At 36.1% G+C, this 15,215-nt stretch overlaps 1 protein-coding gene across 2 annotated transcripts in view; it reads right to left on the bottom strand.

Annotated features, from left to right (window-relative positions):
• The window catches only part of DOCK4 (dedicator of cytokinesis 4), a 476,638-nt gene that overhangs the window by 60,651 nt on the left and 400,772 nt on the right, over positions 1-15,215 (bottom strand). For both annotated transcript variants that reach the window (XM_060305397.1, XM_030857580.2), the window contains exons 28-31: positions 10,875-10,950; positions 8,863-8,963; positions 8,058-8,116; positions 156-304 (exon numbers count right to left, since the gene is read on the bottom strand). In XM_060305397.1, the coding sequence (XP_060161380.1) occupies positions 156-304; positions 8,058-8,116; positions 8,863-8,963; positions 10,875-10,950 (385 nt within the window). The remainder of the gene's footprint in view (positions 1-155; positions 305-8,057; positions 8,117-8,862; positions 8,964-10,874; positions 10,951-15,215) is intronic.

Below are 15,215 nucleotides of genomic sequence, written 5' to 3'. Positions count from 1 at the left end.
AGAGGTGTCCGAGGCTACGCAGCTTGGGAGTAGGCAGCCCAGGCTGAAATCTGGTTCGGTGCTCATTCCGCAACTCAGAGTTGAATGCAGTGGCTCAGAGATGCTCAAAGAGAACTGAAACTCTTCCAGCTGCTCCGAGGAGCACATCCGCCTACCTGTTTAAAATTGCCACTTCGCCTCTGCTCCCAGTCCATCATATCGTGAAAAATAGGAATCATGACATTCCGGAGATCTGGCTGGGGTATCAAGGTCACTTCCAGGAAGGGGCCAATCAGGGCAGGGATGAAATGAAGCTTGTGTTCTCCTAAATTGAATACAATATTTATGTTTCAGTATATTTAGTTTGAATAAGATTTCAGAAAATTAGTATTATACAGTTTGTTTAAAACTGTCGTCACAAGAATACATTCAATTACAGTTGTATCCTCAAGCAAGAAAATATTCCCCTAAACAGATATATAAACAGTACATTTCCATATGTTAATATTTCTTCATTATTTTTAATTAAAAAACTAGGGATTTACCCTTTTCACAGTTTAAAAAAAGCCATAAGATACAATTAAACATTACATAAATCATTGGGAATTGGTTATGTATACTATTGTACATTCACACATTAAAATTCTTATGCAATCATTAAAAATGAGGTTGAAGAATAACACAAGTTTTTCAATATAATTAACTGAAAAAGCAAGGTACTATACAGTATGCACAGGTACATCTTTCATTTAAAATGAAAATATATATAAGAGTCTAGAAGATTATATCCCCTAATACTAACCACAGTGGTTATCTCTGGGTGATGATATTACTGGTGATTTTTATATATGAAGAAAGGTGGTTCCTATCTGTATTATATAATTTTCTTGCTTTTTTATATAATAAACATACAGCCTAAATAAACATTTAAATGTTGGTGCAAACAAAAAATAAACAATTTTCTGAAAAGACTACAATGTGATAATAGTGAGCTCAAAATGGTGTTTAGCAAGTGCTCCAAGGTATGGTATCAATAATTCAGAGGAAAGGAAGGTGGAGGGTGGGCTGGACGTAGATGATTTTGTCTAGCATATGAGTGTTGAGTTCAGTCCATTATCCTAGTCATCCATGTTAAATCTCAAGAGTTTCTATTTTTTTTTTTTTTGCGGTACGCGGGCCTCTCACTGTTGTGGCCTCTTCCGTTGCGGAGCACAGGCTCCGGACACGCAGGCTCAGCGGCCATGGCTCACGGGCCTAGCCGCTCCACAGCATGTGGGATCTTCCTGGGCCGGGGCACGAACCCGTGTCCCCTGCATTGGCAGGCGGACTCTCAACCACTGCGCCACTAGGGAAGCCCCGGATCTTTGTTTTTAATCTTTCCTGAGTCTGGCATCCCTTGACCTCTCTAACAAAGAACATCATTAGCATGCACTTATTTTATTTACCACTATTTCACTGAGTATTGTTGAATCTCCTTTTAAAAACTGTTTTCCATTTATAGACATTTTACAATGTGATTTTCTTCTTCTAAAAATTTTTTACTATGAAAAATCTCAAATGTACACAAAATTACAAAGATTAGTAAAATAAATCCCCACATAACCATCATCTAGCTTCAATAATTATCAAAATTTTTTTGCTAACCTTGTTTCACCTATCAACCCAACTATTTTTTTCCCTGAGAAATTTTAAACCAAGTCAGAGACATCATAACATTCTACTTGTACAAACATCAGTAAGCATCTTTAACAGGTAGGTCATTTTATAAATATAGAATCATAGTGCCTTTAACACTCCTTCAAAAAAGGCAAACAGTAATTCCTCAAATTAATCTAAAACCAGCCTATATTAAAATTTTCCTGATTGTCTTAAAACATGTCATTTACAGTTGGCTTGTTTCAATCATAATGCAAACAAAATTCATATGCTCTATTTTGTAGCCTGATTTTCTAGGACAGTAGAGAAGCCATACCCACATTTAAATCATTGTACAGGAATGTATGAGGCTAGCCTTCTTTACTGAAAACAGTTTGGGAACAAAGAATCTGTGCAACCCGTACAAGCCTTCCACCATAGAAAATTTTACTCTTATCCAATCCGCAAAGCAAAATCTTGAGCTATGTATAGCAATGGTAAAATAAACTTCATTTAGATTATTTCTTTTTAAATCACAGATTTAGTATACTTTTCCCATCTCTAATTGTCAGCCACATGGTCTTGTTTTGAAGTATTTAGGGCACCTGCTACTTGGGCTGTTGTATATTTATTCACACAGAGCAGCCTGTTAGGGAAGTATTGATTTTTCTACAGCAGTTACAAGACACTGTGTTTGCAAATGTGGAAGAGAAGCCCACTTTATATTTAGTAAGAATGTTAGTTCAACTAAAAATAGAAAGAAAAAACTTAACCTTGCAGCATGATGAATGGCAAAGGTGGGACACAGCAGTAAAGAATAACCTCTTTCTTTGTAGACTATCCTTGCAAGTATAAGTACAAACATATAAATTTGGGGGAGAAAATTCATGCCTTCCCCCCTCTCGTTTTTTATTGAGGTAACAGTGGTTTATAACATTATATGAATTTTGGGCGTACAACATTATATTTTGACTTCTGTATATGCTACAGCAAGCTCACCACCAGAAGTTTAGTTTGCATCCATCACCATACAGTTGACTCCCTTTACACATTTCACCCTCCCCCACCTCTCTTCCTGTTTGGTAACCATTAATCCATTCTCTGTATCTATGTGTTTGTTTTTGTTTCATTTTGTTTGTTCATTTATTTACTTTTAATATTCTGCATTAATGAAATCATATGGTCTGACTTATTTCACTTAGCATAATATCCTCAAGGTTGTCACAAATGGCAAGATTTCACATTTCTTATGACTGAGTAGTATTCCATTGTATGTACACACAGTATCTTCTTGATCTATTCATCTGTTGATGGACACTTAGGTTGTTTCCATATCTTGGCTATTGTAAATAATGCTGTAATGAACATAGGGGTGCATATATCTTCTCAAATTAGTGTTTTTTTTTTTTTTTTTGGTATTCTTTGGATAAATACCCAGAAGTAGCATTACTAGGTTATATGGTAGATCTAATCTTAATTTTTTGAGCAATCTCCATACTATTTTCCATAGTGGCTGCACCAATTTACATTCCCACCAACAGTATAAGAGCATTCCCTTTCCTTCGCATCCTGTCCAGCACTGCTATTTCTTGTCTTTTTGATGACAGCCATTCTAATGGGCGTAAGGTGATAGCTCATTGTGGTTTTGATAGGAACTTCCCTAATAATTAGTGATGCTGAATATCTTTTCATGTGCCTGTCGGCCATCTACATATCTTCCTTGAAAAAGATGTCTATTCAGATCCTCTGCCCATTTTTTAATTGTTTTTTGTTGTTGTTGTTGGGTTGTATGAGTTATTTATATATTCGGATATTAACCCATTATTGGATGTATGACTTGCAAATATCTTCTCCCATTTGGTAGGTTGTCTTTTTGTTCTGTTGATTGTTTCTTTTGCTGTGCAGATACTTTTTAGTTTTATGTAGTCCCATTTGTTTATTTTTGCTTTTGTTTCCCTTGCCTAAGTAGACATATCCAGGAAGATATTGCTAAGACTGACGTCAAAGAGTGTACTGTCTATGTTTTTTTCTCAGAATTCTATTGTTTCAGGTCTTACATTCAAGTCTTTAATCCATTTTTAGTTAATTTTTGTGTATGGTATAAGATGGTGGTCTAGTTTCATTCTTTTGCTGTCCAGTTTACCCAGCACCATTTATTAGAGACTGTAGTTTCTCCATTTATGTTCTTTGCTCTCTTATAGTAAATTAATTGTCCATACATGTGTGGGTTTATGTCTGGGTTCTCGGTCCTGTTCCATTGATCTGTGTTTCTGTTTTTATGCCAATACCTTGCTGTTCTGACTACTACAGCTTTCTAGTTTAATTTGAAATCAGGGAGTGTGCTACCTCCAGCTTTGTTCTTTTTCTTAGGATTATTTTGGTTATTCAGGGTCTTTTGTGGTTCTATACAAATTTTAGGATTGTTTGTTCTATTTCTGTGAAAAATGTCATTGGGATTTTGAGAGAGATTGCATTGAATTTGTAGATTGCTTTAAGTAATATGGACATATTAACAATGTTAATTCTTCCATGAGCATGGGATAATTTTCCATTTCTTTATGCCACCTTCAATTTCTTTCAACAATGTCTTACTGTTTTCAGTGTACACGTCTTTCACCTCTGGTTAAATTTATTCCTAGGTATTTTATCCTCTACTCCCCTCCCACTGCAACAGAATATTTTTTAGTCCTTCAACTAATAAATTGAAAATACTGAGGAATAACACACCTAAGAAAAGGTGTTCACTTATCATTATTTGTTTTATTCTTCAAAAATAAATTGTTTTATCAAAACCACAATGAGATACCACCTCACAGCCATTAGGGAGGCTACTGTAAAAAAAAAACAAAAAACAAGACGAGAACAAACAAAAAAAACAGGACGTAAGTGCTGGCAAGGACGTGGAGAAACTGGAACCCTGTGCCCTGTTAGTAGGAATGGAAAATGGTACAGTTGTTATGGAAAACATTATGGTGATTCCTCAAAACTTAAAAACAGAATTACCATATGAACCACTGCTCACAGGTAAATCTAGGAGCTATAATGATCAGATTTGAAAATCCTAAAGCTTTATGTTTTGTCTATAAATTTCTGTATGCAAACTTGTATGTATAGTGCAATATTTATATTATGTATCGATGATATATGAACTCTTGATATACATGTTGTATCAAAAAAAAAGCTTTATGTTTAAAAGTAGACTAGTCCCTAAATTATATATGCCCCTTTTTTCCTTGTCCTCAGCAGAACGCAAAAACTAACTTATTTCTAGCATATGGAAGCGTTTCCACACTTCTGAGGTAAACACCAATGACCAAAATCTGATTTTCATATATTGTCCAGTAAAATTTGTGTTTCTAAATGAGACCAACTGGAAAGTTTCAACTAATTGTGTATTTAGTGACTCTGGGAATTTCCTCTACTCAATTTATTTTCCAAAACTTAGTGCTTTTTGTATCTACTAAAAACTATTGGGGATTTTAAATTATGAAATCATAACAGTTTACTTGCTTTACGAAAACATGGTGAATATGTCTTTATCAAGCTTTTTACTGCTCCACACAAACTGGACAAAAAGTTTAAAATATCAGATTTAAAAACTAAGCTTTTAATAGGCATGGACCATTTTTTCTTTTATCCCTCAAAATAACTTGCACATGGCCAGTGCTTTATGGATTATGTTAAATTGAATCTATCGGCCTGTTCCATTAAAAATGAAAATCTATAATTATCTGAATAAATTTTCCTTTAGCATTCAAAATACTCAATATGACATATTTATAGGTAAACCAAATTATAACTAATGTATTTTGATATTCTTACGTAACAAGCTGACTTAAGCTCTACAAAGGTGTCAAAATACCCTGAATACTTAATTTTTATTATCATATCATATTTATAAAAATATATGTTGGAAAAGAGGTTTTAACATTTCTAAACATTCTCCAATTCCAGTTGTTGTATAGTAGCAATGACCTTTAAAATTCACCTGATGTTTTGGAAGTCTCAGACCGCAACTCTAGGGAAATAATGCAGAAAGGAATGAAGTGAAGATGTACACTCACCCTATCCTTGAACTATGTCATGCTGGGAATCTGTACTTGAGTATAATAAGTCTTTTCTAACACAGTGCTAGAGCTAGCCTTTAGGGCTGGAAAAACAAAGGAAGGGGAGAGCGTTGTCTAAAGCAGTGCCTTTTAATCTTTAGCCAAGTGCATAAGAATCACCTGGAGAACTTGTAAAAACTCAGACTGCTCTGCCCGTCTCAGAGATTCTCAGAGATTCTATTCCAGTGGGTCTGGGGAGGAGTTAGAGAGTTTGCATTTCTTACAAGCTTCCAGGTGATGCTGTCTACTGAGTATCACTGTTCTAAGAGCACTGACCTCATAACGTGTTATGGGGACCAGTATGCTCCAGACATTTTTCACATTCTATAGATTTCTGATGAAAACTAAGACATAACATAAAACCCAGAGGGGTAGAAATATTTTTGTTAAAGACAAAACAGAGGAGAAGAGTTCATGAAGTACACAATGACTTCTTTAGTGAGACAAAAGGTGCCAGCTTTATTCAGCAAGCCATGGGTCATGGGCCTAAGGGAACAAGTATGACGGCTTGAAGAAAGATTTATGTGGAAATAACCATACAGGGCAATGCTGAGATTTATCTAGAAGAGGTTAACCTGCCATGTTTTCTAACATTCTGTCAACTTAAACGAATCTGTCCTGGCCTTATCATTCTGTTTTTTTTTGCGGTACGCGGGCCTTTCACTGTTGCGGCCTCTCCCGTAGCGGAGCATAGGCTCCGGACGCGCAGGCTCAGCGGCCATGGCTCACGGGCCCAGCCACTCCACGGCGTGTGGGATCCTCCCTTACCAGGGCACGAACCCGTGTCCTCTGCATCGGCAGGCGGACTCTCAACCACTGCACCACCAGGGAAGCCTGTCCTGGTCTTATCATTTGAGCTCCAACAAGAGCCTAAACCACAACAGCATTTCAATGTAGCATTCTTTGGAAAACACTTTGCTAAATTAATGCCAAATGCAATAGGGACATTCCAAGGGTCTTGATCTGTTTTTGAAAAACAAACACATAAAGAATCAATGAAATATGAAGACTGAGAGGAGTGTTCTTCAAATAAGACAAACTGATTTTTTTTTTTTTTTGTGGTACGCGGGCCTCTCACCGCTGTGACCTCTCCCGTTGAGGAGCACAGGCTCTGGACGTGCAGGCCCAGCGGCCATGGCTCACGGGCCCAGCTGCTCCGCGGCACGTGGGATCCTCCCGGACCGGGGCACGAACCCGCGTCCCCTCCATCGGCAGGCGGACTCCCAACCACTGCGCCACGAGGGAAGCCCTGATGTTATTTTTGAGCTGAATCTAAAGATACCTCCTAGGCTTCTTCTGGCTGGTTTTAGACAGTTGGAGGTTACTTTCAAAGATGCTAACTCGCTTTTTTTTCCCTGAAATTATCAGCAAGCATTGAACACTGGGCTCAGTTATATATAACAAGGCTTCCTCAAATTGCCTTGTATATATTGTACATTTGAGGGATATCCTGGTCAAAAATCACTCTGTAACATGAATTGAAGTAAAATGATAATGGTTCTATTTTCACTTACAGAAAACAAATCCTGCCATCTCCAAGTTGTGCTTGGATGAGCCCAAGAGGAAAGATATAATACTTTCAGGTCATTATATATTCAATTCAAATAGGTCCATCACTTTAATAAATCACAAGGAGGAACTACAATGCAGTAACAGCAAATGAATACTATAAACTTGCACAGTTAACATACCAAATTAAATACGTTATGACTTTCAATAAAGAAACCCTATGTCAATGAGATTTTAAAACAGTTTATCTTCTAAATATTGTTGTTTTCTACGCAACCAATTTGCTAGATAATATGCTCTATCTGCTGTGGCAGATTAACACAATTGGATCTAATTGTTTCTTAGCAACTGCAGATGCTTTAAAATCCTTTGGCTATACTCTTCATGATATAGGTCATTGGTTTTTAAGTTTCTAAGAGTACAGATGTTCAAGTCAATGTTTCATAAAGTTTATTCTAAATTTATTGTCATTCAGAGCCTCAATTCAGAGTTCTAGAAATTTTGAGCTGCTACAATTCCAAACTCTGAAAGGTTAGCTCATTGCTAGAATAGCATGCATTATTGGAACAATGTTAGATTATAAAATTTGTCATTCAGTAATAATGAAACACACAAAAGAAAGGTGATTTTTCAGACAGACACCAATTTACAGAATTAGTTGTAACCTTATTCAATGCCAAAGTGTCAGTTAGTCTCTATATAGATTTCTCTATTGATTTAGACATTTGGTTTCAAATGCTGTCATTGGTAAATTGGCCTTCTTCATTTGTTCACTTAAAAGGACAGTGATAAGCTAAAAATCGAGGTGCTTCTTTTTTCATCACTCACCTAGGTTCTGCCACATGCTGAAAATTTCACAACCCATCGTTACCCGCATGTCACCATACCTGAAATAGAACAAAAATCAAACCTGTGAAAAAGATTCCAGAACAAAGAAGTTATCTGTGTCTCTTTAGGACACAATCTATCATTCTGAATTAAAAGGCAATATGTTTTTAATTGAAGATGTTTAATGCAGGTGACTTTTCATTGAGGTATAACTGATATAACATCATATTGGTTTTAGGTGTATAATGTAACAATTTGAATATCTGTATATATTGCAAAATGGTCACCACAATAAGTCCAGTTAATATGCATCACCATAACTAGTTACAAATTTTTTTTCTTTTGATGAAAACTTTCAAGATTCACTCTCCTAGCTACTTTCAAATATGCAATACAGTATTATTAACTATAGTCACCATGCTGTATCCATGCTGTACCCACCATGCTGTTCCCACCATCCCCATGACTTATTCATTTTATAACTGGAACTTTGTACAATGTACATGTCTGATGCCTCTAATTCAAATCCTCATATAACTCCTTTAGTAAAACAGATTTGTCTCATAATTTTTTGCTTCTATGGTAATTTTGAATCCTGAAAGATTGAGGACAAAAATGTTTAAATAAGGTCAAAATAGTGAAATTTCCAGAAAGGACTGCTTGTTGTCCTCTTGGTCAATGCCTCTCCACTGTGATTTCTAGTTATGGAGATCTGATTTATGAATCACTTGAACTAAAATACTCTTTAAAAGGCACCACATTTTATTTGCCTCATATTCTTACCCGATTATACACTGGTACTTACTTTTCTAACACCTTTTTCTTTTTGGAAGGTGTAAACATCTCTAACTGCAGACACAACTGGTTTATAAAAATGACTGCAAGGTAAAAGTAGGAATCCCAGATCTAAAACGAGAATGAGATATTTAAATACTATGGGGTTACAAAAATATTTACAGGTGAAGTGACATGATACCTTGGATTTGCTTCAAAAGTGGTAAGTGAATGGGGGGTATAGTTGCAATAAGATTGGCCATGAGTTAGTAATAGTTGAAGCTGGGTATGGGTACACGAGGGATTCATCATACTATACTCTTTACTTTTATATATGTGTGAAATTTTCTATAACAAAGAAGTAAACTAACTAAATAAATACTATCTATTATTGTATTGCTTCAATGTTGTATCCCAAGCTTCATGAGCTCTCTGGTACATGCTAAATGGCAGATGTTTTGTTTCTCTTATAACACGTCTGCGTGTCTCCAAGGAGGCTGAGGTATAAGTTGGATTACTTTACTCCTGTGTGATTTCATTTTTGGAACCCCTTTTCATGTAGAACTGAAAAAAAAGATACGCACACTCTTTTGGATATGCTAATTGCTTTAAATTCAGAGAGTATATAAAAATTCCCTACCAAGACAAATCTTCTACGTTCTCTTATACTAAAAACAGCATCAGAAAGAGATCAGAATAAAATTTCCAAAAATAAACCTAACCAAAAACATGGAGGACATCATGGAAGGAAACTACTTTTCTACTGACACCATGTAAAATTAAAGATAAATAGGAGAAATATTATAAAGAGTTAGTATCTTTTATACATAAAGAGCTCTCACAAATAAAAAAGAATATAACACTCCAAGCAAAATAATGAACAAAAATCAAGAACATATTCTTTACAAAATACGAATTTTAGTCAATAATTATTCAATACTAATAACTAGTTAATAACTAATAACTAATGAATAATAACATAACTAGTAAGAAATGTAAATTAAAGCAAAAAAAAATTGTTCCCTTTATCAAATTGCCCCCCTAAATTGTCTCTTCTAGTGTTGGCGTATATATAGGCAATCAAATATAATTGGTACAGTCTTTAACAATATTATCACTTACAAATATTTATCCAAAGGAATAACTAGGAATATATGCCAACTTTTATTTTGTAAGAATACACATAAAAAGAGTAATTTATAAGAATAAAACAGTAGAAACAACTTGAATATTACAAAGTAGCACTGTGATTATGAAATTTTGATACTTTATTGTAAAGTATAAAGACATATTATGGAACCATTAAAATTTCACTGGTTTCTATTGTACTTTTTGTATTTCCTAGTTACCTGATAAGGACATTTTATTAAATGTTTAATATAAAAGAGGTTATTTTTAAAAGAATAAGAAACAAAGATGTAAAAAACATAAAACACCACTAAGAAGGGAAACCAGGATAGGCACTGCCCATTTTTATTTATCATTTCCCATTTTAAAAATGGTGTATCGAGAATTCTTAGAGACCCATGCATATCACATTACATTGCAGACTTACATAGAGATCTGTCTTAAAGAATCTTACTAATCTTTCATTTTTTATTTCTTTTCACTAATTCATTCTAAAAAATGGGAAGAAGGAGAAGTAAAGGAACTAAAGGGTTTACTTTGTAAATACATTCTTCACATAAACTCTATTTTAAAAGATGTCTTAAAAACATTATGCTCGAAGTTCTTTTTGTCATGCATGCATAGGGATCAAAAAGAATAAGAATTAAAATTTACAGTAACAATAAAGAACTTTCTCTCCTCTTAAGCACTATGATTTCCACCAGGTTGATAAACATATTTATAGACCTAACTTGTTCAAAAATGTAATGAAAAACTCTTCTAACATTATTCATAAACTAATAGGGCCCAAGATTAATTTGAGGCAGACAGAATAACTTTCTCTACTACTAAGAGAAAAATACTTGAGGTAATTTCCTGAGGGACAATGTGAAACCTTTTAGCCCAAGTAGGATAGTCATCTAAATGGATACTCACCTTATAATCAAAGTTTTCGTTTAAGAAGTTCTTACGAAGTGCATCTGACAGGTACAGAACTGTTGTAATAATAACGCTAGTGATAAAAGAGAATACATTTTAAGTTGGAAACCACGTTAGTGAAAATCATTTATCAGGCAAGAATAAAGTAACTAAGAAGAAAACCTTCAGTAAGCCTGTGGAACTATACTAGATAATTCATATTTGAAATAAAAAAGAGAACAGATGCCCAGGAAAAAAAAAGAAGGAAAAGAAATCCATCACTGATATGCAGAAAAATCTATGAATTCATATGACTCAGAATTATATTAATATCTTCATGTTTTGTAATTTGTAAATTTCCAAAGCAAAAATGATTTAATAAACCTATAATATTCTATATTTTATTAACATGGAAGAAAGTCAGACTTTTAAAAAATACAGAAAAAGAGATGGAGCCCAAAGATGAAATGGATAGGATAAAACGACAGACCATATTGAGTATTTATTAGATATCTTCTCCTGCTCTCTCCCGTTTAAGGTGTTAGGGGGCATGTAAGAGCTATGGAAGTCAGATTCCTTCTCTCATGGTGACAGGATTGCCACTAAAGAAACCATTACAGACTGTGAAATTGTCTATAACCCAGTACTAAGCTATGTGAAACTGACAGTGAGTGTTACAGCAATTTAGAGAATGGGGCATCTCTGAGCTGGAGAAATTAGGGAAAGCCTGTCAGAGGTGGCATATACAGTCATATGTATTTTGTTAGGGAGATTAAAAAAGGAAGATTTGGTGAGTATTCTTGGTTAACTCTTGAGTTATCCATTTTGTTCAAAATCTGCTCCTTTTTACAGCTACAAGAGTATATATTCAAAATTGAATGTATTTCCAATTGGTTCATTTAATGTTAGATATAGCATTATATTGAAACAAGATAGGTCACTCCCCAAACCACTCAAAACCAAGCACCAACGTATAAATGATTGATATTTAAAATGTCTTTGGCCTTTTTTAAGACGCATGCATAAGTAAGTGCTTGTGATGTGATGAGACCCCAGCTCTCGTTACGGGATTTGTAACTGAAGGATATAGCCGTCTGACCCTACAGGTAAAACAACATGAAACAAAACAAAACTCCCCCACCAACCTCACACCTTGGTTGTCCTACTAGTAAAATATAGATTAGAAGAGCATTTACTAATTACAAGAATATTTATAGTCTCTGAAGAACTTAAATGTTCATTATTGTAATCTGCTGGAAAACTCACTATTAGAGTCTCCTTGTGGGGCAGGAGAGGATTAGCGAGGCTAAGGAGTTGGATCGTTGAATGTGGAAGCTCAAGGTAAGAAGAGGAAAGAGAAGAAAATCACCATTTTCATGGGCACTTGCTCTACCATGAGCAAGCACTGTGTTACATACATGTGCCTTTTATATGTCATTTACATCTTTCAGTGAATCATCCTATGAAAATTAAGTATAAGTAAAGCCTATGAGATTGAGAAGTCCTGTGGTTTCTTCTCCCCTCTCAAATGGCAGATATCAACAGTGAATTTCCTATCAAAGAGACAAATCACCTGCAAGTAACAGGTGTGTAAAGTGGCAATTGTCCAGACACTGGTGAAATCAATAATGCTAAGTTTCCCAAGTAGTTAATTCAAATCTTACTATATGAAACTAAAGCTTACTTGTCAGAAAATGAAATGCTATCAGGAAAGGAAGGGACTCTTTGCCCAGCATCTAGTAGATTGTGGGGCTTCTATTTATTTATTTATTTACATTAAAAAAATTTATTTTATATTGGAGCCTAGTTGAGTAAAAATGTTGTGTTAGCTTCTAAGTTTAAAAAAGAAAAATTTGCATCCTTAACAAACGTTCTGCTTTGACATCCAATGGAGAAACACACACAGTCCCACCACATCTGAGTTTTACATCAAAAACCACCTTCTGGCCCACAACTCTAGCTTGGATTGTTGTTCAGAAACAATAACCTCTAATGTTAGTGAAACATGACATATCTGGGATTTGGGTTATTGTGCCCAATGCTCCGGAAACGAACCACCAAACTCAATCTTCCAAGTGAGAGAGATTATTCCATGGCAAAGATTACTCACTTGTTACTTATATGCTGGGTCCCAAACACATATACAAAATCCACGGCTTCGGGCTTCCCTGGTGGCGCAGTGGTTGAGAGTCCGCCTGCCGATGCAGGGGACGCGGGTTCATGCCCCAGTCCAGGAGGATCCCACATGCCGCGGAGCGGCTGGGCCCGTGAGCCATGGCCGCTGAGCCTGCGCGTCCGGAGCCTGTGCTCCGCAACGGGAGAGGCCACAGCAGTGAGAGGCCCGCGTACCGCAAAAAAAAAAAAAAAAAAAAAAAAAAAAAAATCCACGGCTTCTTGAACTGTGCTTGCTGGTAAACAATATGGAGCCTCTCTGGCTTTACGAAGGACCCGTGAGTCTCAAGCTGGCCGCTCACTGGAATCACTTGGGAGCTTTAAAAACACAGATGTCAGGATCACACCCCCAGAGATTTAATAACTGGGCTGGGGTGCGACCTGGACATCAGGATTGGTAAAGCTCCCCGAAGAGTCTATGTACACCCAAAACTGAGAAACACTGCTCTAGTCTTTTAAAAGTTAGACAAACTTTCATGGGTACCTGGTAATCTAGTTAAGATGCAGACTATGACTCAGCAGGCCTGGGATAGGGCCTGAGGTTCTGCATTCCTAACAAGCTCCAGGAGATGTTAATGTTGTTGATTCACGATCCACCCCTTGAAGAGTAAGGCTCTAGAGAGGTAGGTCTGAGTCAGAAGCACATTCCAAACAACACTGCTTCACATTCTCCTGCCTTCTAGAATTTTAGGCCAATGACTACTGTGGTTCTTTAATGGGTCTTGCATCCTTGCTCTGGATTGAACACCTCACCCTCTTATCTTATCAAGGCTGCTTTATCATCAGGCACAAGAGGTACAGGGCGCAGGGCCTTTGGAAAATCTTGAGCCCTGAAAAAGTGTTATGGAATCAAAAACTAAAACTGCAAAATAAAAACTAAAAGAAGGTTCATAACATGTCCACAGAATGCAACATTATCATTTTCATTAATTGTCTAATTTAATATTCATGCAACTTCTTTCATATTGAAAAAACTAGAGGTTACTTTTTATAACTTAACAAGAATTCCTAAGTAAACAGAAGTGCTGAGAAATCACAGGTAAATGGAATTAAATGATTTACTCCATAGGCCAATAATTTAAAAAGCAAACTGTAGAAATTGCTTTTCATTTTGGCATGTGGCATGTGGGTCTATTTAATGTTTGATATGATGAAAGGTAAGACCTCCAAAAATAAGACTCCTCAGGGCTAGAAAGATCTTAAAATGACTCTACTTCAATTGCTTTTAATTTATGCTCATAACATTCAGCCCAAGTCACAGAGGCAGCTCCCAAAGCTTTTTATGTCTCAGCACTAAGACAGTTTCCTGGCACACAGGTCTCCAAGCCAGCTAAAGGCATATATACATTATTACTCCTTCACTGTAGTGGATACCTGTAGCGTTTAAGGATTTTTCTTTACTTGTTCTAATTTATCCAAAACCGTGTGGCTCCTTTGGTTTTATTCTTTTACTCATGACTCAGTTTCTGAATATGGGAACATTTTAAATCTCAGCACTCCAACTCAACAGCTAAGAAAGCCCTTGCAATCTTTTACTACAAACGGTCAAAATACTGATGTCTGCTACAGAAATGCAGGCATAAGGATCACTTTTGACAACCCTAATCTATGGCACAGCATGATAAATGTATACATAAAAGAGAAACTGGTGCAAAGAAATCAAAGCTTTCTTCAAGTTTTCCAGTTGCCACTTCATTCCTGGCATTTAGAAAGTAATTTTTAAGCAACGCTATGCCTCCTATAGAAACTTCATCTCCTATAAACTGTCCTTTTGAAAACTACTCCAACCTAATAATCTGCTGAAGCAAAAGCCCATCTCCATAAATTATAAATGGATTGAGAGAAGCACCTTTTGGATAAACTTGGCATCAACAAGGCTGATGTTTGCGCACTGAAAAGCTATGGAGATCTAAATTTGGAGTATGACAATTTCCCTACAACCTGGCAGGTTAAGAGGGCAGAAGAAATCACCACAAAGACATTGAGGGCAGATAAAAATCCTGGACAGCCATCAGGGAAACTGATCTGAGCTAGTGGTCCTCAAATGTCAGTACATGAGCAACACCTGAAGGACACATAAGACTTTAGGGCCTCACCAGTGCCTACGGCTTGGTGAGATCGCACCGGGGCCCAGCCAGGTGATTCTGATGCATGTGACAGTTCATTCTGAGGTCTGGTGTTACAGAT

Source organism: Globicephala melas, chromosome 9 (genome assembly GCF_963455315.2).
Source record: "Globicephala melas chromosome 9, mGloMel1.2, whole genome shotgun sequence".
NCBI lineage: Eukaryota > Metazoa > Chordata > Mammalia > Artiodactyla > Delphinidae > Globicephala > Globicephala melas.
The sequence above is the reverse complement of the archived record's forward strand: the minus strand, read 5'-3'. Positions and strand labels throughout refer to the sequence as shown.